Source organism: Ambystoma mexicanum, chromosome 9 (genome assembly GCF_040938575.1).
Source record: "Ambystoma mexicanum isolate Mex_15411 chromosome 9, UKY_AmexF1_1, whole genome shotgun sequence".
Taxonomy (NCBI): domain Eukaryota; kingdom Metazoa; phylum Chordata; class Amphibia; order Caudata; family Ambystomatidae; genus Ambystoma; species Ambystoma mexicanum.
In genome coordinates this window covers 130,669,476-130,697,314 of record NC_090931.1, presented here as the reverse complement: position 1 = coordinate 130,697,314, position 27,839 = coordinate 130,669,476, and the positions used below count along the sequence as shown (strand labels likewise).

At 46.1% G+C, this 27,839-nt stretch overlaps 1 protein-coding gene across 5 annotated transcripts in view; it reads left to right on the top strand.

Moving 5' to 3' along the window:
- Window positions 1-26,380, top strand: part of DIXDC1 (DIX domain containing 1) — a 560,841-nt gene extending 534,461 nt beyond the window's left edge. For all 5 annotated transcript variants that reach the window (XM_069614294.1, XM_069614291.1, XM_069614292.1 and 2 more), the window contains 4 exons: window positions 8,881-8,947; window positions 22,021-22,129; window positions 23,129-23,237; window positions 24,696-26,380. In XM_069614294.1, the coding sequence (XP_069470395.1) occupies window positions 8,881-8,947; window positions 22,021-22,129; window positions 23,129-23,237; window positions 24,696-24,779 (369 nt within the window). In that variant the 3' untranslated portion in view covers window positions 24,780-26,380. The remainder of the gene's footprint in view (window positions 1-8,880; window positions 8,948-22,020; window positions 22,130-23,128; window positions 23,238-24,695) is intronic.
- The last annotated feature ends 1,459 nt before the right edge of the window (window positions 26,381-27,839 follow it).

Below are 27,839 nucleotides of genomic sequence, written 5' to 3'. Positions count from 1 at the left end.
TATTTGGTCGTCTGTCACAATGGCACAAGTGCATTTCTCGTAGTTTGAGTATGTAAACTAAAGAACTCGCTCTGCAGGTCTAGTGGGATTTTTAATAATGTGCAAGGCCAGCTTGTTGTTAGAGATCGATTGCAGCCACTGGTCCTAGCCAAAAGGGAAGCGTTTGAACAAACATACCCCAAAAGCAGCATAGGTCATGTAATAGCTTTGTGTGTTTTAGTTCCAAAGTATCATTCATGCCTTCAAAAGGAAGATGTAGGTGTTAAGAATAAGGAGATCAACAAGGAATGGAAAGGGAACTCATTTACATTTCTAATTTTTATAATTCAAATTGCTTAACTCTGCATGTGACAATTAAATAAACACAAAAGTAGTTAAATCAATGAGAATAATTGCAATCAGTCAGATAAAGCTTGTTAGGTAGAATTTCTCTCTTGTATGTGATTCTACCCACTCAGTGAGTCCCAGGTCAGTGGTCGAAGTGGTTGGAAGCGGTGCTCCTCTACTTTTTTTTAAAACAAGTTTTACTGTTCCTATACTTTTATTTTAAAAAGAAGCAGTTCCGGAATGGTTTAGTGTAAGAAGAAGTTGAAACTTGCACTGCGCTGCACTGAACATTGCCTTAAATAGCATAGCAGGTGTGTTTGTTGGGGGGTTGGATTTAGCAGGGGCTTGGTGATGGGGTTTGTGGGGAGCGTGGACAGGCCAGCAGGGATCATAGTTCACTACTTCTTTTCGTACACTTTGACCATTGCCTAGTACTTTTTGTTGGACCCTTGTTTTGTTTTCTTCAGACTCTTGGGAGTGAGTGGGAGCCCTTTCCTTCGCTCACTCAATCTTTTTCTGTGGCGCTGAGAACCCTTTTTGGTTTATCTTGATGGAGTCTGCTTTCCTCCATCTTTTGCAGTGACATCTGTATTTTACTATTGCAGCACAGAGCACCTTGTGTGCAGTGTTGCTGGGAGCTCTTTGAGCTTCCCTCATTGGTTTGACTTTATTTGCCTGGGCCAACTTAAATGTTACCAGGATAGTGTAAGGAAGGCATGGTATCAACAGTAAGACAGACACAAGTGTCCACAGTTCAAGGGTGTTTTTTCACAAGGGTGTGATAAACGCCCATCTAATCCTAAATCTACGACCATCAAATAGTAATAATGCAGTCCTAGTTGAGTCTTGTCAAAATAAAGAGGTCTATACTAAAAAAACGATTCCCAATCCTTACCACTAAATACAAGTAGTGTGGGGTAGTGTCCATGAAAAAGAAAGAAGTGTTCACAAAATGATATGTCAGGGCATTTGCTTCCCTTCCCACATTTTCAGCACAGGACAAGACGATTCCCCCGAGCAAAGCACACACACTAGCTTTTTCAGCACGAGGATGCAGTTCCATTAACAGCATCAGGGCCTTCTGTGCCCAAGTCTCTTTATTCATCAAAGTCTCTTGATTCAGAGGGCCTGATGTATCAAAACAAAACACAAGGTCCTTTTCCTTTCTCAAGTATTCAATTCGTATGATTCACTCTTCACCCTGGATCCCCTTCAGCAGGGCTCAGATCCCTTTTTACAATGCTTGTTACTTTGGATCCCCCTCTTCCGGGCTCAGGTCCCCCTTTACAATGTTCAGAGAATATTCTTTTTCGGGGGACTCGCAGTTCACCCGGATCCCCCTCTTCTGGTCTCAGATCCCATTTTACAACATTCAGAGAATAATCTTTCTCAGGTGACTCACGGTTCACCCCGGATCCTCCTCAGCCGGGCTCATATCCTTCCTCTTATACAATTAGTCTCCCTCAGCCGGGCTCAGACCAATTTCAGTTTTCATCAAACTATCAAAGACTTTCAAATTTGCACAGGGTTTAGCTTGACCTGTTGCAGCACCACATTGATCTCAAAATTCCCTTCTCACAATTGCCAACCAGTTGCATACCTAACAGACACCTTCCAATGAGTACCCACATGGCGCCAGACCACTCTGTCTATGGTATCCTTCTTGGCTTTCAAAGTTCAATCACTCCTCTGGATTTCAATTATATTTGCGTCCCTCGTCACATACGTTTCACACACTGTTCTCTTTAGATTTCTTCATACAATGTTGCCGCTCGCAACCTTGGCTCCTTCACAGGCTGGTCTGGTATCAGTCTCTCCGAATCATCAGCTGTTCTGTCTTTACTGGCGATGCTTTGTTGTAGGAGCCAATGACAGTACCACAGTGGCAAACAATGCTCCCCACCTTGGTTATCGACACATAAGAGCCCCGGATACCTCCAACACACCACGCAGGTTTCTTCAGCTTTGGTACCAGGTTTTAGGTTTCTTATTTTCCAAGGTTCACGAAATTAACGGTCTGAAAAGGTCAAGGGCACTTCCCTCCTTGCAACCCTTTCTGATCTCGCCGTCTTTCTCCGCGTATGAAACTGCTATCTCGGAACGGCTGCTTCCTTGTGTGCTTTGCCTTGCTCCAAGTGTGCTTTCGTGCTCCGCCTTTAATCCATGTGGGGAAGTGTGATGGAAGTTAGGTGTGTGAAATGATCTGTAATTGCCTGACCATTGTATTGGGGCATGTCAGGTATACGGCCCTGGTGTTAGTCCGTTTTCGCTCACAGTGAGCTATCCGCGAGAAACTGTTTGTGTCAGGAAAGGGGGCTGGGGGGAGGGTTGAGTTTCTTAGTATCTTACCTGGAAGGATGGGAAATGTGTTACAGGGAAGGGGATACTGTGTCTCGCAATTCGGTGTTCCACTCCCCGAAGACCCCTCATCCAGGTGATCCTCCTACACTGGTCCACCCCCAGGGACTGGATCCAAAAGTGATGGCCGTGTCCTGGCCACCTGGATGACAGATCTCTGAGGACTAATGGGTGAGACACCTTCTGGTTTCTCACAGTAGGGGGATACTTTCTATCCTACCTATGCTTTTCTTTTGCGAGATTCGCCCACCCCACCTTATGTGGAGGGCTGAAGGCTCCATAGTATCAATTTCTCACTTTTCCTGTAACTTTATAGTTACAGTGGCAAGACTAACTGAGTGGCTGGTGGTAGTGGATATTTTCTTCTGACTTTTCATGATTTGTACACGTAGGCTGCTGTCGCAGCTGCGTTAAATGTCGCATCGGTCACCAGTGACCTAAAATGGTGCCTGTCTTCTTTTATCGCCAACTCACCATGTCTAGCCTTTTCCTGAGCCTTCCTCTGCTAACTTGGGTAGGGGAGGTCTTGTTCATTCCTTCGTCTTGAACGGGCTCCCATTGGGACGCCCGACCAGAGGCGCCAGTGTGTCTGGGAGGACAGGAAGCTGGGAGGACACCTAAACTACTCAGGTCTTTGCCCTCCAGTGTGTCTGCTTCGATCCAGTTCTAACTGGGTGCCTGGCTCTCCCCTTGGGACAGCCACCACCCACGGTTTGCATATTTCATGCATGCTGATTTGCTGGGTTCCTGCATAAAAGGCGAGGGTGTTGATGCTGATGCCAGAGTCGACCACTGGAAGAAACATCCAAAGAAGGGAGTTTGCAACCACCTCCAGTGACCACCAAGCTGACTGAGTGGCCACTGCACTCCAGCCCTTTCTTCTATGCGACAGGGAAGATCCAGACCAGACGACTTTCTCCCTTGGACAGGTGTGCCTAACCAGTCTCGAGACCGCTACAGTTTGAGCCTTCCATTGAAGTGCTGCAACCTTCCAGGCCTGCAATATCCAAATACCCACGGACCTTTGGCACTGCTGTGGTGCATCATCTCGTCAAGCGCTGTTTTGGCTGCAAACTTGTGGGCATCCGTCTGGACCCACAGAGACTCCATCCTGACCATAGAAGTCCCCTCAGAAGAGTCGAGGACCGAGAGAAGGAAGAAAGTCTGCCGGGTGACAACCGTCACTGCTACAAAGTGTATGTCGAGCCTCCACATCCAAGTGCCATGAAGATCATCTCCTGGGCATGCCTGTGACCGAGTCTGACCGTCTGCTCCCACCATATTTATGCTTAATCCCCTCTCCTAGTTAGACCCCCCCTCCCCAGCATGTTTTGCTGGACTTCTGCACCTTTCTCTTGTTCTCCTGAATGAGGGGAGCCTTTTTACCCCCATTCATTCTTATATGCTCTGACCATGATAACTCTGTTCGTTACGTTTTATGGAGTCATGCTTTCCTCCATATCTCTTAGAGGCATCTGTGTTTCACTTTTGCAGCACACAGCACCCTCTGTGCAGTGTTGCTGGGGACCCTTTGGGTTCTCCTTTTCATATTCTTTCATTTTCACGAAGAAAAGCGAACACAGTATTAGGCTAAAGCTAACTCTGGTTGCAGTATGACCATGAAGGAATATGGTGTAATTGGATAAATTCACATTAAAAGACCCCCTTAAAGGGACAGTATCATGAGTGGGCTTTTTTGGAGAAGACCCTGCCATATAACAGGGCCAAGCCAGGGAATACTCCTCACACCATCACTGGGTTTAGCATCACTTACGCGTTGTCGCCACAGGCCACTATATCTTACCCTGCTCTCACTTCAAATGACAGGCAAAGGACTTTTTTACAAGACTCACAACCTCTACTTTGTTCTGCATAACTGCACACCATGGAGAAAATGTCCGCTAGAGAAGCGCAGCATGGCGTGACTGCACCACATGAGCACCACCTACTGAGACTGCCATGTGCATGTACTGTCTGCCCAGGTAGCCCCCAGGATTACTGGTGCTTTGTCAATATGGACCGCTTAACTCATGGTCTATTTGTGAGAGCAGTGCAGGATGTTGAGCAGTTATGGGGAAGTTCCCTCAGAAATGGTATGATTTAAAAATATTGCCTTTAATCAAAAATATATTAACATGTTTATTAAAAAAAAGTTCCTATGAAAAATAATCGGCAAATGTGCTTACAAGTCCTGCTTTTCAAGGACTTGGAGGAATCCATTTTGTATGCAGAAACAGTTTCATCTGCTTCTTTCAATTCTCTGCTCTTGTGGCAGTAATCAAGCAGGAGACCCCTAATGGGAGCTTAAGCATGTTGCTGCTGGAGAGCAGAGAATTAAATAACACGTTCACAGGACACTCAGTCCTATGAATGCCAATCCTAATACAGCAAATAAACACTTTTCAAATCTGGAAAGAATTTGTTTTCTGTATTAGGATGGCATTCATAGCACTGCCTATCCTGTGAGCCGTGCTGGCCGGACAAGCTCACAGCTTCATGTTGGAGCGGAGGACTCACCAGGCCAAGGGCTGCAAAGTGCAGCTGGCCTCGTCGGGTGATGTGAACGTGATTGCGCACAGGCTGCTGCATGCAGCTGGGGTGCGACTTCAAGGAGCTCTTGGACCGGACTAAGGTCTAGCTGCTGAAGATGAGTGGCTGCCTGGATGCGCACAACCTCATCCTGGCCCGAGCTCAGCCGGGGTGCATAGAGGGCGGCGAGACCAAGGCACTGAGAGGCACATGCAAGTGCTTGAGGATCACCAGAGCCAGCTCAAGAACACATCCTGGAGCCATCACAGTGCTCTGCATGTGCTGAGTCACGGGCGGTACGCAGGGACCGCAAGGTGGAGATCATTGAGGAGCGTATTTAACGCCTGGAACAGTCGCGCTGCCCCGTTAGCGAGGGGGCTGGGAGCAGTGCAGATAAGGTCATCATGCATCGGCCGACCCCTGAGAGCAGTAGGAGGAGGTGTGCAGTGTTTTACATGTGTAAAGGATGGCGTTTTATGTGGAATTTGAAGGGTGTTGGTTGGCACTCGGCGGCATGGTCTGTAATTGGAAAATGTTAAAGTAGCTACAAAAGATACATTTTGCCTGGTCTTGCTTTGTGCTTGGGTGCAGTGGAAGAATGCGCTATTGTTGTACTTTGGAGGGCGGTCGAGAAATGATTAGTGGCATCAAGGGTGCTGGAATGAATTGCTTATTGTATTTGGCTTTTCAGCCTGGTGCCTGGATGGCCTCGACCTTGCCGCCTGTGAAGCTAAGCAGGATCGCCCTTGGTTGGTTTATGGATGGGAGTGCACTGGGCGAATACCAGGCTTAGTGACGGCTGCACATGGATCATGTTTATAAGTTTTGCTCTTAAAGGGTGTGCAGTGTTGAGGTGGAAATAAGGAGATGGCCTGGCTGTTTAATTTAATTTGATCACGGCTAGCTCGAGAGACCCACTAGTTGACTGGTTAGAGCCTTTGATTACTAGGGTTAGGGTGCAAGTTTCAGTACACGAATTGACTCAGCAACAGTTTCTTCTCTTTTAATTCTCTGCTCTCCGGCAGCAACAGGCTCCTGCTTGGTTACTGCTGCGAGAGCAGAGAATAAAAAGGAACAGATTAAACTGTTTCTGCCTACAAAAGGGATGTTAATGTCAAAGGATATTTGTACCGCGCACTATCACCATCGGAGTGGTCCCCTGGCGCACTGGCGGCTCTGAAAGAGGAAGGGAGGGTGAGTTGATGGGAGGAAGCAGGAAAAGTGCAAGAGAGCAGTGATGTGCTGTTGACGGCCACAGCCCGGTGGGTCCGTTGGCTGGGCCTGGAGTGTTTGCGGCCGGTAGTCGTCTTGTACTGTTGTGGAAGTCTTTGTGTGTTTTTGTTTTGTTGTTGCAATGTAGTGAAGTGTGTGCGGTTTGTTGTGCTGTAGGTTTGTGGTTGTGTTTGGTTTGGAGTTTGAGAGGTGTATGCAGAGGTGGAAATTGTTAGTAGAATTGGTTAGTTGGCATCTCTATCCTGAATTGAGGCGCTGGGCTTGCAAAGTCTCTCCTTATGCTCCTCTGACCTGATCTGGGCCCATCATGCACTAAGGTCCCTTTCACATCTGCCACCCCCCCTCAACCAGCCTCCATCACAACCCCACCTGTCCTCCTTTCCTGCTTTTGTGGCCAGTGCACCTGCCAATATCCACCACTCAGCTAGTGTGGTGATTGCCAGTGTCTCTGCAATTCAATTGATACTTTGGTACCTGGTAGCAACTGAGGTGGGGTGAAGATGGGATTGGCTGGGATAGTGGACTCTGTCTCAATGGGTGTCACCTGTGATTCAGTCTATCCGGTGTCACTGGTCCGGCATTGCGGGAGCTTCCCTGTCGGTTCTGGGGATGTCAGTGTTCTTTCCAGTTCCGTCATCTTTTTTTCTGTTATTTCGATTTATAGTTTAAGTCTGTGGTCTTGAGAGCCAAGCTTTTAGTAATTTCCTGAATTTGTGGTGATCTTCGGTTTTTCTGATCTCTTTAGGGATGTTGTTCCAGGTTTTTGCGGCAAAGTGGTAGAAGGAGGTGCCTCCAAGTTTTTTCTTAAGGTGTGGTTTTAGTTCCAGGCGGATTTTGTTGCTGGATCGGAGGGGCTTCTTTGGTTTGTAGATTGTTATTTTCTTTTGTAGGAATTCTGCTCCTTGTCCACTGATTGCCCTGTGCTTTATGCACATGGCTTTGAAGGTGATGTGATGTTTTACTGGGAGCCAGTGTAGTGTTTTTAGGGCCGGAGTGATGTGGTCTCTTCTTGATAGTTTGAGTACTACATGACTACTTGGGGCTCATTGACAGCCTATCCTATTTTCCATAGGAACCTTTTTTAAAAACATGCGAAATATACATTTTTAATCATGGGCAATATTTTTAAATTATAACATTTTTGAGGGAACGTCCCCTATGCATTCGTTCATGAGCACAGCTGGGATACTGTGAGGTCGGTTTATGGTCTTTGCATCTAATGCCATTCCATTGACATTTTTCCATCTAAGAAATTTCCATAAAATGAATTTATTTTTCTTTTCCCCCAAACCACTGTTTTTTACCCTATAAAATGCACCTGAGCAAAAATGAACACTTTACCCCCCAAAAATAAGCATTTGATGGAAATTATTTAGATGGAAAGATTTTGATGGAATGGCATTAGATGAAATGGCATTCGATGCAAAGACCAGATACCTGTGAAGGTCTATGCAGAGGCTTTTTGTGAATAAGCGTTACTGTAAATTACCAGTGCTATAAAGCTTTACTGCATGCTCACAGCGTTGAGTGGATCAGAGCTCGCAAGGGCTCATCCCTGGCAGGATCCAAAAATGGATCCGATTTCCCCACGGCAAAGTCGATGAAAAGATACTGCTCCTCCCCAGTAGGTGTCACTTATTATCCATGTTTAGAAGCACATTATTAGTTTCAGATTATTTGTGTTTTAATACTCTGAAGGGAAAATATTATATAGACAATAGATTGTTTGATTTCTGTAATATACTTTTGTACTTAAAATGGGAGATTTACGTAATATATAGAAATCATGGATCAAGATAACTGAGGTGTTGGAATCTGCATTTACTTATTTTGAATTCGTTTTTTAATTCACTATTTTTATTTTAAGCACATTTTTACTGCAGATCATTTTTATTCTATTTTACGCACCTTTTCTAATAGATTCAACTCCCTTTAATGGCAAGTGTGAACTCTCACCCGCTTCTGTTGGGGCACTCCTTCAGTCACATTGGCTGCAAATATTTTTAAAGGTTCACTATTGAGTTGTGTTTTTACAGCAGTGCCAGACATTTTAGGGTGGCCCATAAATATGTTGGTGACTCTCTAGGGCCCCACCTCAATGTTGTGTCCCACTTCAAGCACTTTATGTGACAGAAGAGATATACATTATGTACCAGCCTTGCCGTGGCTTTCCTAGGCCCTTCTTCAATTTCTGGTTTACTCAATACTTCAAGTCTGAGCTCGCGTGAGTGGGTGCCTGATGAAGAAATAGTTGGATAATGCACCTATTCAAATTGCTGGGAATGTCTGTTAAAGGGGAGGGGGTGAGAGGAAAATAAGGGGTATACTTCGACCCTAAGCACTTGGTGAAGACATTCGAAGGCCATCTCTTTATTAGTGCCTGGCCCTTTCATTTTGCTTCACCTCATGCATGCTGCTTGCTTGTTTCCTTAGGTGCGCTGCAGGTCACCAGGAAACCGGGCACCAAGCGAATACAGAGATTCCTGGCCCCCAAACTCAAGTAAGTACAGGTTGTTGTCTGAATACATTAGTTGTGTTGTTTTTAACCTATGCTGCACGGCCTGCTGCTAAATGCCTTCTTGAAGTGATGTTAATGTTAAAGCACATTTATACCGCGCACTATCACCACCGGAGAGGTCCTGCAGCGCTCTGGCGGATCCGAAAGGTAAGTGGATAGGGTAGGGAAGGTTAGTAGGGTGTAGCGGGATAAAGGTAGAGCGAGATTGGTGATGTCCCGTTGGCAGCTTCAGTTTGGTTAACACTGTTCGCTGAGCATGGGTGTGGTTTACGGATCGCTAGGCTCCCATGTGCTGTTGTGCGAGACTGTGTGGTTTTTTTGTTGTTGCAGTGTAGTGAAGTGCGTGCGGTTTGCTTTGCGAGAGAGTGGTTGTGTTTGTCTTAGGGTGTGAGAGGTGTAAGCGGGTGGGTTAGTGGGGTTACTTTGTTGTTTCGGAACTCTGTTTTTGGTGTCTCTGCCCTGGCTGTTTACAGGAGCATTTCTTTGCTGGTTCATTTGTCTGGTTCTGCCCAAGGTGTTGGCATGTCTCTGTGACTGCCTGGTGATCTCTGGGCAGGAAGTTGGTTTGGGACTCCCCTCCCCAGGGTTGAGATCACGAAGGTTGTGGGCTGCTCTTTGGTTGTCGGTGGGGTCTGCCTGCCCTTGCCTCCCTGACCTCTTGGGGTGCGGACTCCTCCGCTCGAATCCTAAGGGTCCCTTGTACTGTTGTCTGTTCATGATTAGTGCTCTTTTGTCTTCAGCTAAGATCCCTGTCTCTTGGGCTTTGCCTCGCGGGGGAAATTTGGCTTGGGAGAGGCTCAGGAGAGGGTGAATCCTGGGTTTCTTCCTTCACTCGCTACTCATTGCCATGTGTGCTTGTTTCTGGCGCGTTCTATGTTCATTGGTGTCTGTTAGTTGATTCCATCCGGTTCTGAGGTGTCAGGTTTTGAGAAGTTTCCTTAATTTGAGGTGGTCTTTTGTATTGCGTATTTCTTTTGGAAATGTGTTCCATGCTTTTGCTGCCAGGTGGGAGAATGAGGATCCTCCAAGGTTTTTTCTTTTGTATGAATTTGGTTGCAGGCGGATTTGATTGCTTGATCTGAGTGTTCTTGTCGGTTGGTAGATGGTTATTTTCTTTTGTGGGAATTCCGCTCCTTGGCCGTGGATTGCTCTGTGCATTATGGACATTGTTTTGAAAGTGATTTGTTTAATTGGCAGCTAGTGTAGCATTTTTAGCACTGTGGTGATGTGGTCCCTTCGTGATAGTTTAAGCAGGAGTCTCGCTGCTGTGTTTTGGATACGTTGCAGTTTCTTCAGCAGGTGTTCGGCATCCCGAGGTAGAGGTTGTTTTGTAGTCAATTCTTGACATGATGAGGGCGATGATTGTCAGTGTTTTGTGAGTGAAGGACAGGAAATGTAGGATTCTTTTTCTCCAGCATGGGGTCTGGCATGGATTCACATGCTAGGAATATTCCCTGTCGTCAGGCTGGGAATCCTCCTTAAAGAAAAAAATCAGTATCAGTTTTGTTTCTGATCTGTCTTTCTTAGTAGTAACCAATCACTGGTCTCTGGGTCATACTGTCCCCAGCCAATGACTGCCCTCTCCCTAAGCCCCGCCCCCGACAGCCATCCTCAGATTTTTTACCGCACGTTCAAGTGTTTGGAGTCCTCGGCGATTGTGGCCCGCTACGACAGGGAATTGTGGTACAAGATCGCCCCCCTGTTGAACTTCATCCCGGACGACAAGAGGGTAGAGGCCCTGGCAATCCTACAGGAGGGTGAGGTGGCATTGGACCACGCCATAACGGTGGCCACGGACATTGCCGACACCGGTTTCCGCCAGTTGGGCAACAGCGTTTGCCTTCGATGGCGGAGGTGGCTCAAGGCGACGGATTTCCGCCAGGACGTGCAAGCCAAGGTTTTGGACATGCCCTTCGACGGAAACAATCTTGTTTGGAAAGACAGTGGATGAGTCGCTGCAGGCCATCAAGACCGACATGGAGACGGCTCCAAAGGATTCGGCGGCGGCTCCTCGACCTACCGTCAGGCAGTCCGCTTCTCGTTGCAAGAAGCCTACAGCGGACGAGGCAAGTCAGGTGGATCTCGCCCTCGTCGCCAGGGAGGCCAAGGAGGCAAGGCTGCTTCCAAGCAAGACTGAACCGGCCGTTGCGTTGGGCCCCCACCGAAGCACCCCGGTGGGAGGACGGCTGGCGAAGTTCGACAGCATGTGGGAGACCATCTCCACCGACCTTTGGGTGCTGGATGGCCTGGCCCATGGGCACACTCTGGAATTTCTAAAGAAGTGCCCCCGAATTCCTCCAGTGGCCAGGAAGGAAAACCACGTCCCTCAACTGCTGTTAGAGGTAAGGGCAAAGCTCAAGAAAGGAGCCATCGAGCTCGTCCCAAAGAGGCTCCGGTGCTCCAGAGTATACTCAAGATACTTCCTCGTCAGGAAGAAGACAAGTGGTTGGCGTCCCATCCTGGACTTGCGTCGGCTAAACAAATACATCAGGCACAGAAGTTCCGGATGGTCACCCTCCAGCACGTGCTGGGCCAGCTGGAGGAAGGCGACTTCCTATCATCGTTGAATTTGGAGGATGCGTACTTTCAGATCCCCATCCTAAAAGGACACCGAACATTTCTCAGGTTCGTAATCCAAGGGCAGCACTACCAGTTCAAGGCCCTCCCGTTCGGATTGAAGTCGGCACCCAGGGTGTTCACCAAGTGCCTAGCACCAGTGGCGGCGCGGCTGTGCCTGCAGGGGATCCACGTCTACCCCTACCTGGATGACTGGCTCATCCGAGCAGGAACATGGGAACTCGCCGTCGAGCACACAGCAAAGACCGTCCGGCTGCTCACGGACCTGGGATTCTCCATCACCTTCCCCAAATCCCACCTGGTTCCATCGCAGGTCATGCAGTTTCTGGGAGCCAAGCTCGATACAGTGGCGCTATTGGCCTCGCCATCAGAGGAAAGAAGCTGACCATCCTGGGCAACGTACAGCATCTGCTGGCCACGGACGTGGCCAGAGTGAGGTCCATCAAGTCCCTTCTCGGGATGATGTCCTCTTGCATATATCTGGTGTGCCTGTGCAGGCTTCGGTTGCGCCCTCTGCAGGAGTTCCTCGATGCCCGTTGGATGCAAGCGACGGGCAGCTTCGAGGACAAGATCTCGCTCAATGAAGTATTCTGCCAAGCAATTCGATGGTGGGGGACCCGCACGCATCTCGCGGCAGGCACAGACTTTCAGACCCCAGCATACCAGGTGACGGTGATGACGGATGCCTCCCTGGAGGGGTGGGGAGCGCACACCGGAGATCTTCACGCGAGAGCCCTGTGGCTCCCGGAGGAGAGGCCACTCCACATCAACATATTGGAGCTCTGAGCAATATTCTGGGCCCTCAAGTCATTCCTCCCGTCCCTCAAGGGCAAGGTGGTGAGGATCTTCACTGACAACACCACCACGATGTTCTACATCTGGAAGCAGAGAGGAACCAGATCCCCAGCCCTGCCCAAGGAAGCCCAGGATCTGTGGCACTGGGCCGTTGCCCAGGGGATGTTTCTGGTACCTTTTCATCTAGCCGGGATAAAAAACACCATCGCCGACTCACTCAGCAGGGAGCTGCGCTCGTGCCACGAGTGGGAACTACGCCAGGATCAAGTGGATCAACTCTTCCGGCGATGGGGCAAACCCCAAATCGAGTTGTTCGCGACGGCGACGAACTCCAAGTGCCAGAGGTTCGCCAGCAGGTTCCCCCAGCCGAGGAGCATGGGTGATGCTTTCTCGTTCCCCTGGGACGGCCTGTTCCTGTATGCGTTCCCTCCGTTGCCGTTGCTGCTCAGGCTCATCAACCAACTCAAGAGGTCCCAGTGCAGGATGATCCTTGTCGCACCAAGGTGGCCGAGACAGATATGGTTCCCAGACCTTCTAGATTTGTCAGCGTCCCCACCAGTCAAACTGTCGACGGACGCAGATCTTCTCTCCAGAGAAGGAGGCGCCATTCTTCATCACGACCCGGAGTAGCTGAACTTGCAGGCCTGGCTCCTGCAGCACTAGAGTTTGGAGGGTACGATATCCCGGCTGACTGCAGAGAGGTTCTTGCAAAGGCCAGGGCATCCTCGACTCTCAAGTGCTACGGACACAAGTGGAAGAGGTTCTCTGTCTGGTGCCGTACACAGAAGATTAACCCTCTACGGATTACAGCCCCTCAAGTTTTACCATGCTTACTGTCGCTGGCCAAAGCTGGACTAGCTCATGCTTCCATCAAGATACATCTGGCAGCGATTTCCCGATACACCAGAACTGCAGGACGGTCGTCCCTGTGGTCTCATCGCCTGGTGAAGGAGTTTAGGAAAGGACTGTTTCGATCGTTCCCGCCAGTGAAGGCTCCAGCCCCGGCGTGGGAGCTCAACGTGGTGCTGACCAGGCTCATGGGCCCGCCATTCGAGCCCTTGCATTCGGCTCCGTTGAAGTTCCTGTCGTGGAAGACAGCGTTCCTTGTAGCCATCACCTCTGCACGACGCGTGGGAGAGATTCAGGCCCTATCCTGCAAGCCTCCATACTTGACTTTCCACAAGACAAGGGTAGTGTTGAGGACGCACCCCTCCTTCATGCCCAAGGTGCCGTCGGACTTCCATCTGAACAAGCCCTTGGTGTTACCAGACTTTTTCCCGTCGCCTTCATCGTCGGCCGAGAGGACTTTGCACTCGCTGGATGTAGCTAGAGCGCTGAAGTTCTATGTGGACCGAACGAAGAGTTTTCGGAAGACATCACAGCTGTTTGTGTACTTTGGACCTGTGAACCAAGGGAAGGCTCTCTCGAAGGCTTCCATTTCCAGATGGCTCTCCGGCTGCATCATGCACTGTCATCGGTTTCCCTGCCGTCCGAGAGCCCATTCGACCAGAGCGATCGCTGCTACCACGGCATTCTTGTCTGGAGTGCCCCTGCTGGACATCTGCAGGGCTCTACGTGGAGGTCGACGCACACCTTCACGAGATTCTACTGCGTCAACCGGGATTCCAGGGAGGAGTCCAGAGTCGGCCAGGCAGTGCTGCGCAACCTGTTCGCTTAAGGTGAGCCTGGTGAGGAGGCAAGAGATGCTTAATGTTGAGTTTTATATAATGCTTAATGTTGGGCCTTGCCATCTCCCGTGGTTGTGCATGTGTGTACTGCTATGTATTCTTATATTCATGAGCATGTGAATCCATGCCAGACCCCATGCTGGAGAAGGAACAAGTTACTTACATGTAACTGTTGTTCTCCAGCATGGATCTGGCATGGATTCACATGCGAACCCTCCCTCCTTCCCCTCTGCGGCTCTTCACTTGGTCATACTGTCATTTTACGTGCTACCAAATCTGAGGATGGCTGCCAGGGGCGGGGTTTAGGAAGAGGGCAGTCATTGGCTGGGGACAGTATGACCCAGAGACCAATGATTGGTTACTACTAAGAAAGACAGATCAGAAAGGAAACTGATACTGATTTTTTCTTTACCGAGGATTCCCAGCCTGACGACGGGGAATATTCATGAGCATGTGAATCCATGCCAGACCCATGCTGGAGAACAACAGTTACAGGTAAGTAACTTGTTCCTTATCGAGTGTACGAGAAAAAACATTTCTTGATTATTGGGTTTACTTGTGGTTCTAATGTTAGCACGTTGTCCATTAGGATTCCGCGTTTTTTCACTATTTTCAGTGGTGTGGGAGCTGTTGCTAGTTCTGTGGGCCATGGGATATAGATGTTATTTTCCATGTCTTTGGATATAACCATGATTTCTATCTTGCCAGGGTTGAGTTTGAGACTGTTTTTGTTCATCCAGTCATAGAGTTCTTTGCAACATTCTCAGAGTGTCGTGTTCTCTTCCTGTCCTTCTTTGATTTTATAGATGATTTGTGTGTCTGCATAGTTGTAGCATGTGAGTCTGTGTTTTTTTAATGATCTTCATTAGCGGGTTCAGGTAGATATTGAAGAACAGTGGGGATAGGGATGATCCTTGTGGTACTGCACAGTTGGTTTCCAGTGGAATGGCTTTGAAGGGTTTTATCCAGACAGTTTCCATTGTGTTAGCTAGGAGTGATTTAATCCAGAGTAGGGCCAAGTCTGTTATTCCTATTTATTCTATTCTCTTGATGAGGATCTTATTATTGATCGTGTCGAATAGTATCAGTGCTGAGTTTGTGTTGGAATCTGCGTTTGCCTTTAGGTTGTCCCAGATAGACAGGAGTGCCGTTTCTGTTCATGTCACTGGCCTAAATCCGACTTGTGCCTGGTCCAGCAGCTGGTGTTTTTCTACGTGTTCCTGTGCTAATTTGTAGATGTAGCTTTCTAGCAGTTTTTCTGGGTAGGAGAGGTTTGAAATGGGTCTGTAGTTAGAGAGGTCTATCACGTCGCCTCTCGTGTCCATGAGGAGTGGTTTCATGTACGCCGATTTGAATGACCGCTGTACTTTCACTGTTGTGAGTGATAGGTTAAAGAGCTTTCTGTAGCATTACAGTGGGGCGTCCTGTGGGAGGATTGATTTGTAGATGTCTGGAGGACAGGGGTTGGTGAGGGAGTCTGATTTATTGCTATGTTTTATCAGCTTCAAAAATGTCTCTACTGATTTTTAAGGGAAGCTTTGGAGTTTATTCCATGGTTCCACGGTTGGCGGGGTGGATTTTGTGCATTGGTTGACTGGTCTGCTTTGTATGATTTGATGGATGTTACTGATTTTATTTTTGAAGTGGTCCGCGAGGTCGTTACATAGTTTCTGTGAAGGTACCAGAGTGCTGTTGCATCCTGGTGGGTTCCTCATTTCATCTATGATGTTGAACAGTTCTTTTTGGGTGATGGCGGCTTTAGTCATCCTGTTATCATAGTATTTCTTTGTGGCCTTTTGGAATTTCCTTTTTGTAAGATCGGATTTTTCTTTGATATTGTGATCTTTTTGCCGGGTCGTATTATTTCCTCTGTTCTAGTTCAAGCTTCTTGTTCTTCCTTTTCAGGGCACTGAGCTGGGGGGTAAACCATTTTGCCATTGCTCTCCTTCGTGATGGGGTGAAACGTTTTTCAGGGGAGATGCTGTCGATTGTTTCAGTGATACACTTATGAAGTAGCTCTGTTTTTCCATCGAGGTCATCTTCGTCCAGGTTAGTGGTTAGTGGTTGGTGGTTTTGTGAGTTCAAATTGTTCTATTAAGTTGCTCGCTTTGATGGTCTTCCAGTTTCTCTTTGGGAGTTTGTTGGGCAGTTCAGCTGCTTTAGTGTGTAGCTTGATCACAAACAGAATGAAAACGTGGTCGCTCCAGGGTATCTGTATTGGTGGTGCAGCGGTGATTGCGTCAAGCGTGTATCCCGCTGTGTGTGTTGCTCCGTTAACCAGTTGTCGTAGTTTCATTGTTTTTAGTTGCTTGATTAGTGGTTTTTGTAAGTTTGCGCATTCATCTTCAAACCAGATGTTGAAGTGCCCGAGGATTATGAGATGTTCATGGTGGATGGCCATGTTGGTGATGGCTTCTATGAAGTTGTCGACTAATGTGGCGTCATATGTCAGTGGTCTATAGACCAGTATGAATTTTATGTTTGCTTTCAGGATTAACAATCAGGTGAAAGAATAGGGATTTGCAGTTTTTGATGTTTAGTGGTTCATCTGCTTTTATTTTCAGGTGTTCCTTGAATGCTATTGCAATACCGCCTTCCCTTTTTTCTTTCCTGTTTAGCTGTGTGCACTTGAAGTTGTCGGGTAGGCAACTGTGGAGTGTGATTTTGTAGTTGTCGTCTAACCATGTTTCTGTGATGAATAGGACGTTGATGCCGCCGTTGCATAGCAGGTCGTATATCTCTATGGCATGTTTAGACATTGATCTTGCATTGATTAGGTTGCAATTAATCTTTTTGGTGTGGTTTATTTGGTTTTTTTAATGTCGTTTTGTCTTGTGGTTGTCGTGTTGGTTTGCTCCTAAGGTGTTCTCAGGGTGTGATGGTAGTTCAGTGACATCTGGGTTGTCGTTGAGTAGCTCTGCTAGGTAACATATTAGGGTCCCGTTGGTGGAAGCGGTGTCCCTGTGTTTTTGTGATATATGGAGGGAGGGGTCGATTTTGTTCCTATTCCTTCTGGGTGTTTCTGATCTTTTTTTGTGCATTTCGGCTACGTTATTTAAGTGTCATATGTGAAGTTGATTTGTACTGGCGAGTGGTTGGTCGCAGGTACAGTGTTGGGTATAGGGACTTTTCTCCTGGTGTTTGTGGGGGTGTGTTCCACAGTTGTGACTATGTGGTGTGGTTCCATTGGGCTTATTCCTTCACCTGTTTGTCTTTCGCATGGTTGTGTTCTTTTTCGTGGCATATTGCATTCCTTGGAGGCAAGTTGGTTTTCGAAGTTTGTTTGTGTTTTGGTTCATGGGCGTCAGCCCACATGTAGCATCTTGAAGATTGGGATGGTTCTTGGCTTCTTTGCGTTTCTGATTATGATCATAATGGTTTAGCGCTGGGAGCTCTTCTGACTTGATATGTAGGGTGGTTGTGGGGAAGGGGGGTTGTTGGTGGGTAGTAGTCCGTGAGTCCTTCCCTTACCGCTGGGTTTGTTTGTGGACGGGGTATGTTGGGGAAGTCGCAGGCTTGATAGGATTCGAGGCTTGCTGTTGGGGGGAGGAGGGGTGCTGGCTGTCTCGGTACAATGTTGTCTAAACTTCAAGAAGTTGGCAACACATTTGATGGATGGTTGTTCAAAAATATGTTTTTGGTGAAATCCAGCTCATCACTAGGGCTACCTCTGATACCCAAGCACGCAGAGATCTACATGTCTGGCCGCACTCACCCGTAGGCCTTTAACTCTGAATCACAGACTGGGATGCAGGTCGGGGCTGAGCAGGCAGCACAATAGCTAATAGGGGCTTGGAGCCAATCTTCCAGATCCCACCTCCTGTTGTGGAGGCCATATGGCTTCTGCGGACATGTGCTGATCAACACAGGTGAGTTAAAAATACTTGTACGTCACCAAACAAGGATCTATGTGATTTTACCTAATTAAATAACAGAGAATTAATTAACAATTAAACTTTTACAATGAAAAAATATTGAATTATTTTATTGGGGGTCCCCCCCAAACTCCCACGTTTTCCTATGCTTTTAAACCCACTCAACACCCTCCCCAGCCATTTTAACCACTTACCCCACCCCCATATATATATTTTTTTTTAAATCAGTATTTTTTCGTTATTATAGTTTTGTTATTACATTCATTCCCTGTTTTCTATTTGTTAAAATCACTGGATTCCACCAACCAAGCATGCCACACAAGGGATCGCATGCTGGCAGAAACATACATATGGCTTAACCGGTGCTGCCAAGATACATTGCCTGGAGTAGAGACATTTTGTTTATGCGTTGTTAAAGAGAGCACAAGATTTTGGTTTGCAAAGGGTTGAGGGCAGGAGAAAGGACTCCAGATAAGTCTGAGGTGTCAGCATGTCTCTCCATATGGAGCTATGGGATTTGAGCTCGGAAGTAACAGAACGCTGGTCAACGGGGATGCACCAGAGGGTTTACAAGTAGAGTGCAGGGTCAGCAGAGAAGATGGGCAGGGGAGTAGGACAAGGTGAGGAGAGTAGGGTTAACTTGAAATGATTGGCGAGATCTTCTTTGACAAGTAGGGTCTTCAGGTCCTTCCTGAAGTGGAGAATGGAGGGGGGCAGTCTTATCTGCATCTGGAATTTGTAACAGAGAAAGTCGGAAGCACCTTTTTAGGGGTAAAAATGTGATTTTAATTTTGCTTAAACTCATGTTTACAGTATGGTACGGTATTTAAGTGAGAAAAATGATACATTGTGAGAATGATGTTATAGTCTGCCACGTTGTTCGTTTCACTCTGTGATGCACTACAGAGACGTTACTATTGTGGGATCGACTACCCCGGAGGGGAAAGGGGAAGTGGAGAAAATAAAAATAAATGTCTGTCCTCTGCTCACAGCCCCCAACAAACACAACCAATTAAACTCTATTTCATTCCTCTTTGTCTCTTATGTAAAAACAGAGGGTCTGAATTATACTCCTCTAGTTTTAGTGATGCCCTCGTAGCTAGATGGCTTTTATTGGTCAATACCTTCTTCTCTGACAGCTCTCATCTGATGAAGCTCAAAACATGTTGTGGCTTGTTGCTGCGGATTGCTTAACATTTTCTATTATATTTACAGAACTTTTCTGTTGACGCTTCTGAGTGTTGCTGCTGATTTTCTGTTGTATGCTTAACCTTTAAAATGTCTTTTAAATGACTCCTCAGCTGCTTTGTCTGAATAACGGTGATTGTTAATTTGCTTTATTGCTACCCCTGCAGAGTCTTTAAACCCTTACACCCTTTTAAATACCTAAAGTGTTTTTGCCCTTAGCACTGTAACCAGTGGTCGAAGTGTAAGAAAAGAAGTAGTGGAACTATGGTCCCTGCTGCCCGGCCCCGCTCCTCACAAACCCCATTGCCCTGCCCCCTCCCACACAAATCCAAATTCCCAAACACATTTGGCTGCTGTTTAAGGGAATGTTCAGTTCAGTCCAGTGCACTGAAAGTGCTAATTTCAACTTCTTCCTACACCGTTATTTTAAAACGAAACCGTTCCGGAACGTTTTTTTTTTTTTAAAATAAAAGTATAGGAGCTGTAAAACATGATTTAAAAAGTAGAGGAGCACCGCTCCCGCTCACTTCGACCACTGACTGTAACAAGGTCTTCTTTAATTGAAGCGCTCACTTCAGCACCTGAAAGTGTCTGAAGGATCACTGCGCTCCCACGCCTGTCTGCTCTCCCAAGACTCACAGTGCACCCATGCCTGACTGCCCTCTCTCCTTCGTTCCCGGCTTCTTCTCTACCACGGGAACCCGTAACATTTGGTTGCAAGGGCTGCTGTACGCACACGCACGTAAATAGGGTGTTTTACTCCAGCCCCTTCCTCCGTTCACCTGCTCATCTCAGCCTCGGCCACGCACCTCCCGTTGCACTAACATGTGCTGACTTTTATGACTCGATGCGCCTTCCGATTTTTCCGTACAAGTCTACCACCTAAGACAATTCTTCTTACATGGAATAAAAGTTCCAACCTAAGCGTTAGCCTTGAAATCTTTCTGAAATGATTGCCTAAGCTAAACTGTGGTCAGCTGATTAATTGTACACTACAACTATGTACAGCTTTAGTTAACTTTACAGTTTCTTCCCTTTATTAGCCTCATCTTCTGAATAGTCTCTCTTTTTCTATCTCTGGATGTGCTGATTTAGTTCCCAAGGAAAGCAACTCTGCTCAGGAGTTCTGGATAGCATGTGACCACCTTGGTCCATGTTCTGGATGAAAGGCAGTTTAGAATCTTTAAAAAGATTCCAAACTACCTCCAGAAAGTCTTCTGCCAATCAGTGCTGAGAAATGCTCGCTCCATCTTGGAATGGGGTAACTCCAGTCTCCTGATACAAATTGGGTTGAGGAAAATATTGTAGACCAATGTTTCTTATTCTCACATCTTGCAAGCATCTGTAGACCTTCTGCATGCAACACACCCTCCTACCTTGTGTACCACTCTGCCCCTCCTGGAATACCTTCTCCGCAGGACCCTGACAAGCATGCACCTTAGCTGAACAGTAAAAACCTCTTCATCGATCCCTAATGCGGTAATTCACCACAAATTAAATGTTATTTCACTCCATGCTCGATATCAATGGAAACAACTCTTGGTATACTCCAAGTTTTTGACACCTCCGGCCAACTCATTATTTGTGGATTTCCAATGTATGGCCGAATGTGGTACAGAATCCAGGACTTGTATGAGGGAATAACTGGAAGAAATTGGCTCATCAGACATGGAACTCAATTTGAATCCATATAAAGTAAAATGCAAACTATTCCAGGATGACTGGAGGTTGACCATTGAGGCTTTGGCCAAATTTTCCCTTTTCAGAAAATATGCTAAATTCCCCAAAAAAAGGGGGGACTTACCAATATATCTGAAATGTTTTCCTTGTCAAAAGACCTGACAGGTTTTTCTACATTTTAAACTTAATCAATTCCACTCTAGAGAGCAAACTAGGCCTTTGGTCTACGCCCACTCATGGTATGGGGACCCCCTCAAATTGTCATTTTTGTAAATATCAAGACGTCACTGAAACTCTCAAACTCTGGATATTAGATTACGAAGCACTCGGTATAATCAGACTAACTGCATTTGTCAAGGAACAGGAGAGTTTTCCATCCGAGTACTCCAGATAACTGTTTTAGTGTAGACAGATGTGGGGAACAAATATGTCTTTGATTATTGCAGTTGTGCGCTTTCTGAATGGAGTGGATTTCAATTGTTAATTGTAACTATCTGTTCTTTTATGGATTGTGAAAATGAAGTTTGGCTTTGTCATTTGTGTCAATTCCTACTCGTGTACAAATTAAGATTTGTTTTTTAAAATCTTTCTGATGTTATGCCTGTCGCCTGTATGTTTTGTATTTTGTGGAAGATTTTCTGTAAACCAAAACACAATAACGACAAAAAAAAACGTCATTTGATTTGCAAAACAGAGTGATGGAAAGCAATAATGTTAGAAGAACGAAGGGAATGGGAGTGAAACATGGAGACCTTTTAATAGAATAAAGGAATGCTTGATTAATACCGCAGAGGGCTTTGAGATTAACTGCTTTTAATATTGGTGGATTTTCATAAGGGAATAAAGTGATTGTGTTCCTCACCTGGGGAGCGAGGAGTAACCCATTATGTATTCGTGAAGGAAGACCAAATTGTCACATTAGAAAACATAAGCCTTGCAATAAAAGTTTTCGTAATTTGGGTGGAGGGTGCAGTCGAGTGTCAACATTTGGATTTCTAAACCCATATTCTGAACTGGCGAGTACAGAAGGCAGTAGGACAGGGGTCTGCAACTTTTCATTGTAAACCCTAATCTGCATAGTCAGTGTTGAGGGATCATGGGAGCTGCAGTCCAACAATGTGGGGAGCCACAGTTTGCAGACCGATGCAGTAAAATAATGGGTTGTAATTGTTTTTTGCATGGTGCCCACTAACAGTGCCCGTCCTGTTACCTCTTCCAGGAACCAATGGCCTTGTACTTTTCTTCTTTTCAGAGATGCCTCATTCTCACAGCACGCCGGCTGTGAGCAGCGGGGCTTGTACAAAGGTTCTGTATTTTACGGATCGCTCTCTTACGCCCTTCATGGTGAATATACCAAAGAGGTGAGTGATTTTGGAAACGCCTAGAGAAGGTGTCACGCTGAAACATTATTTTCCACAGCGGCAGGCTGATAGCAATCCTCTTCACAGAGTGATTTGTTTCACCCACTGATCCAGAAAATCTAGCACTTAAAGAAAATGAAGTGAGATTTTGTATCTGAGAACTTGTCAAGGAGTCTATACATGGTGTTCGAGGATCAGGATCAGAAATGATGTTAGATGAACGTGCTCTTGCTGGTCTGAGACGAAACAAAAAGAGAGCGCGTATAGGGAGGTATCTATCGCCGAAGCATGTGTGAGGAGATAATTGAGTGAGTCCGTGTTGGTAGGACAGAGATCTGCAACCTGCGGCCCTTCAGATGTTTTGGGTTACAATCCCCATGACCCATCAGTATTGACTATGCTGCATAGGGCTGATGGAAATTGTAGTTCAAAACATCTGGAGAGCCAACGGTTGGAGACACCTGAGGCAGAGTGACCTCTTAACCATTCCGCAGCTACATTGTTAATGGAATAAGAAGCAGGAATGGAAATACCTTGTTCCCCAGTATTATCTTCATTACATTTAAATCACTATCACCTTAGCCATACAATATATTCCAATGTAAAGTTCAAGAATTGTGGCACATAACATTTGGGGGTGCACTTGGAAGAAGAGGATAAAAAGCTGGGCACAGGTGGTTATGTTGTATTTGGAAAGTCTGTGCACTACACCAATATTCCAAATTAATTATGACTCACATTAGGCTAGGCCTGACATAAAGTGCTTTTGTAAAGATTACCCTAATTATCAACCCAAATACGTGGATCGCTTGGCTCGGGCATCTCTGATTAACCTGTTGGAGACCAGCCCTTGAGGCGCACCTACCCATGAAGCATACTACGGTGGTGTCATGGCTCCCCTGAGATATTTTGAGGTGGCCTCACTCCTCCCCTTCAATTTTGCTTAACGCACAGTGGCTTCCTGTGTTGATGGTATCATCTGTTATGTTTCCTCTACAGGTTAGGAGAAGTGACACTAAGTGACTTTAAAGCAGCCATTGACCGAGAAGGCACCCATAGGTACCACTTCAAAGCCCTGGACCCGGAGTTCGGAACAGTCAAAGAGGAGGTACACGCAGGAACATTTTTCTTTTCTTCACTGGACCCGAGTGGTGTTGTCAGGCTTCGTTGGCCAACCAAGCAGGATAGTAGCAGTACTGCTTCTGTCTCGAAGTGGTTATTGTGCTTTCACTCCCTGCTGCTGAAAGAAGGGAAGCAACCTTCTTTTACTCAACTTGTGGAACTACCAGGAAATGGGTAACAGGAATTTTGAGGACATCATTATGGAATTGTGATGGTATATGTTAGACTAGCAGCTGTCACTTAGAACATAGATGACTTCCGGACATTAGAGAAACTGCTCCTTTCTTTTTCAGGGATCCGGATAAAGATGTGATGAGCAGGAGCTAAAAGCAGCTCCTGGGTGTCAGACATCACGCAGAGGTCATGTGCCAACACTTAGGAACGAGAAGCGAATACATAAGCCTGCTGCAAATCTAGCTTTCACATGAGATTCAAACTTTAACATTTTGTTAGTGATATATGACCCCTTATGCTTTAAATGCCTTCTAGATATGATATGTCATTCATAACGTGTCTGTACACATGTGTTTCTAGGTGCGACAAGACAAGGTATGGTACAGAGGGGGGACAAGACAAACGATCTTTCTAGGCCTTGTGTCATTCAGATTGTGCAAGTGCGGTAACGCAAAGTGAAGGGGACGGGTAAGTGCAATGGGGGGTCCAATCAGGGAAGCATTGCCCTTAGTAAGTGCAGCCTAGACAGCACAGGTCTGAGTAAGTGCAAGGAGGCGGGGAACAGTAGAGGTTACAGTTACAGTCCCTAGTGCACGACAGGCCAGGAGATAGTGCAGGGGAGACTGGTCAAGGAGCCAGGTACCCAGGGAGATTCTGAGGGTAATCAAGCAACCAGTCGTTGCAGCAGACTGGTAGGTCAGCAGGGGAGGGGGGGGGGTAGAAAGGAAGGATTTGAGCTGCTTTCGGAACTTCAGGTGGTCCGACTGTTGTTTGAGAGGGGTAGGGAGTCCGATCCAGAGGGAGGCACCTGTAGAGGAAAGTGATCTGCCCCCTACACTCTGCCTGGAGAAGCGTCTAGCCCTCAGAGAGTTGGAGGCAGAAGAGCAAAGGGCTTGAGAAGGAACGTATTTATTAAGCGAGTGATGAATGTAGTGCAGGTCCAGCCCCAGTGGGATGTCTCCCAATGCTATCTCTGTCTGCAAACAATATTCATTTTACTTGGATGAGCGAGTCTTTCTTCCGAGTAATGCTAAGTTGTACATATGGGCTGTTTTAAAGAACTACACCTCATTTAACTGGTTTGTACCTTAGATTTCTATCTTTGATTGCCTTTTTAAATTTCACAATATAATTGTAAGAAATAATAGATATTTGTTCTGTGTCCTATAGACTCTGAATTTCATCCTCGGGGGGTCAATAAAATGTGCACCAATAAGTGAGAAAGCTAGATGTTGGTGATGTTAATACTAAACACATTTATTTCTTGCAGGTTTTCCAAGATGATGACATCATACCCGGGTGGGAAGGGAAAATCGTAGCTTGGGTGGAAGAAGACCATGGGGAATCGAAATGACCTTTGTCGTAGAAGTTCAGTTTGGAGTGCTGTGCTAAAAAATGACTACCAAATACTAACGGTTGAGTTGAGGTTGGTTGAGGTTGTCACTCTGCCAAAACAGAGGATTTTCTCTTCCAGTGATGAGAACCAAAAAAATCCTTCCTTCAAGATTGTTAGGACCAAAACATGTTATGGCCAAGAAACTTACGCTTGCGAAATAAGAGCTGCATTAGCCATCATGAATGGTTTAATGTGCTTTATCCTGCCTATGGACACCCTACGGCCTTAATGGAGACACACCACGGATCCTTGAAACTAGCCAAGGATAGAGTGCTAGCCCTGTTTCCTCCCTAATCCCGTTTCCTTAACTCAGACGATGCAGTATTACTCTCTCCTTGCAGCGGAACGACTTTGACACTTGGGACCAGATTTGCTCTTCAATGCTTTGCAGTCAGAAGTTCTAATGCGGACACTGTTTTTTGGGTAATTTAACTGGGACTCTGTGCTGTTGTCCAGGTTTCTGGAAGTGTTCATCGATTCCGTGCCGAAGAAGTTTATACCCGAATCATGGCATGTGCCTGCTCCGATTTGTACAAAAGTAAAGTGACGATATTGGGAGAGTTTCTATTCCTAGACTATCATCTGCCAATCACCTTTCATCTTACTGGCTTGGTTTTAACAAGCTACCATAAAACAGAGGAGCACCTTAATTGGGACCAGTGCCATCTGGCTACATATTTATTTTCAACGTCAGAGTTGTTGATAGGATAACTGTTTTTATGGGCATAATCTTGCTCGACTAACTGCCTCTGTCTTTCCCAAGCCCCTTCTTCCAAGCGATCAGCTTCCTCAATCTCCGTAGAAGGGCAGGAGAACGATCAACTTCCTCAGTCTCCGTAGACGGGCAGGAAAGTCATCAGCTTCCTCAGTCTCTGTTGAAGGGCAGGAGGGCGGTGCCACTTTAGCCATTCCAGTTCTGTATCACTACAGCATAGGGATCTTCTCCAGTAGAACCTAGCTTATGCCTGATCGCTGTTTGGTGCGCTGCCGTTATGCGGGTTGGTGCCGGGAACAGTAATGCTGTCAATTATAAATGAATTACTGCACAACCTTGATGATGAGCATGGTGTACACGACCGCTGGGTCTTAGGGGTTAGTCAGACCTGTGGGCCCGACTCGGGTGCGCTGTCATTTGTAGACTTACATCAGAATTCTGCACCATCACCGTCTATGTACATGTAAATATCAAGAGAAATGATGGTTGTTGTTTTATATTAATGTGCCCTTTTTTGCAGAAGGAAAACAATGGTTTGTAAATGTCTTTGTTTTAGCAGTTTCAATCGAGTCTCTTTTTACACCAGCATTGCTCGTTCTGTGCCGTTCACCAGCTCTGTTTGATACGCGGCTCGTTTTCTAGGATGTCACAATGTTTTGTACCCCGCTGAGAACCCACACCACCAACTTCTTGAACCGTTTGTCATACCTTGGATTTATTTTATTATGAAGAGTTAAGCCGTTCACAGTTCCTGTTGATATGACGTTCCGTGATTTGTAAATACAGAATATATATGTATCTGCATTCTATGACCTGCTCTGTGTACATAAAGAACTCTTTGGTACCGTCTGTGTCTCATTGAAATAAAGCGCTTTATTCTTGTATGCTTACATACCCCCCACTGTGCATGCAATGCCCACCAAAAGGCTCCAGGATTTTCTCAATGTTTGTATTTTTGGTTGCAACTTAAAGTACAAAAATCGCGTACCGCATGAATCTTTGATATATTTTGATGGTGTTTTTTATAGCGTCCAAGTACTGAAGTGTCTCTTGTCAGGCAGCTGCTCCATGGTTTGCGTTTAATATACGGTATCAACATGTGACTGGTCATACGTGAATGACCTGGTGGAATGCAACAGTCTGCAATTATAAAGCTATAGCATTATCAGTTTTATGATTCTGATCATGTTGCCCCTACTGCCTCCTTCTGTGCACCTAAAGATAAGTTAGTACATAAGGTCTTCCACTGGCATGTAAACAAGCAAGGCAGCGAACGTATTCGCTCTGTGAAAGTGCTATACTGGACCACCCATTAAGCCAACCAGCAATGAGGAAGTTGCATCAACTCTGCTATTGAGTGCTGAACGTTCCTGCCAAGATAATCTCGATGCATGGGCGTAGCACATGAGGGAGACTTAAGAGAAAGCTGCTGGAACAAATGTAGATGCACATGCATAGCCTATTTCTTTGCATTTTGTCCGTTTTTTAGGCCTATGGCTTATGTGTGTATAAAACAAAACACATGCGCATCAGTGCAGAAATGCTCCATCAAAATGTCGACCGAATGCTGTTTTTGAACAGGCTCATAGCGTGCTGCGTACACCATAATATTGTGTCCTGATCAAACATGATCACGTTTGTACATATGCGCTAGAACAAATTTAGACATCTGTGCACATCCCCATTTGTGTCAAATAATGTTTTATCACCAGTTAATGTGTGATGCTTTAAAAGGGTCTTATACTCTCAATAAAAAGTAAATGTGGTTGGTTCACATTTTTGCTGCGACTGCATCTGACGGATGTGCAGTGCTTCCCAAGGGCGCGTTGCAAAACTGATCAGGGAATCCTGGCCTCTTAATGTTTCATGATGAAACATTAAGAGGCCAGGATCAGTTTGCAACGTGCCGCGCGTGTTTATAAACTGTATATCTGATGTTGGCACAATTTCATGAATTGAAAAACCTGAGGCGCTGCCATTGCCACCCTCAGGTATTTCAATTTATGAAAGTGTGCCCCAGCCCCTGCCAAAGAGGAACATCACATTTGCTTACTTGCCAACATTCTGTGACCAAAAAGATGTAGGATTTTTCAAGTTTGAAAAATAATAATTCCCATAACAATGACATCACAGGAAATACAAAACATACAAACAGCACAACATGAAAAGATGTTGAAATGTGAAAAATGTATAATTCTGAATGGTAAGATGAAACATAAGGCTAATTCAAAAATAATAAGAATAAAAATGATTTGGTTCCATAGCCGTTACGTCAACAATGTTCTATCACAATACAATTGGTT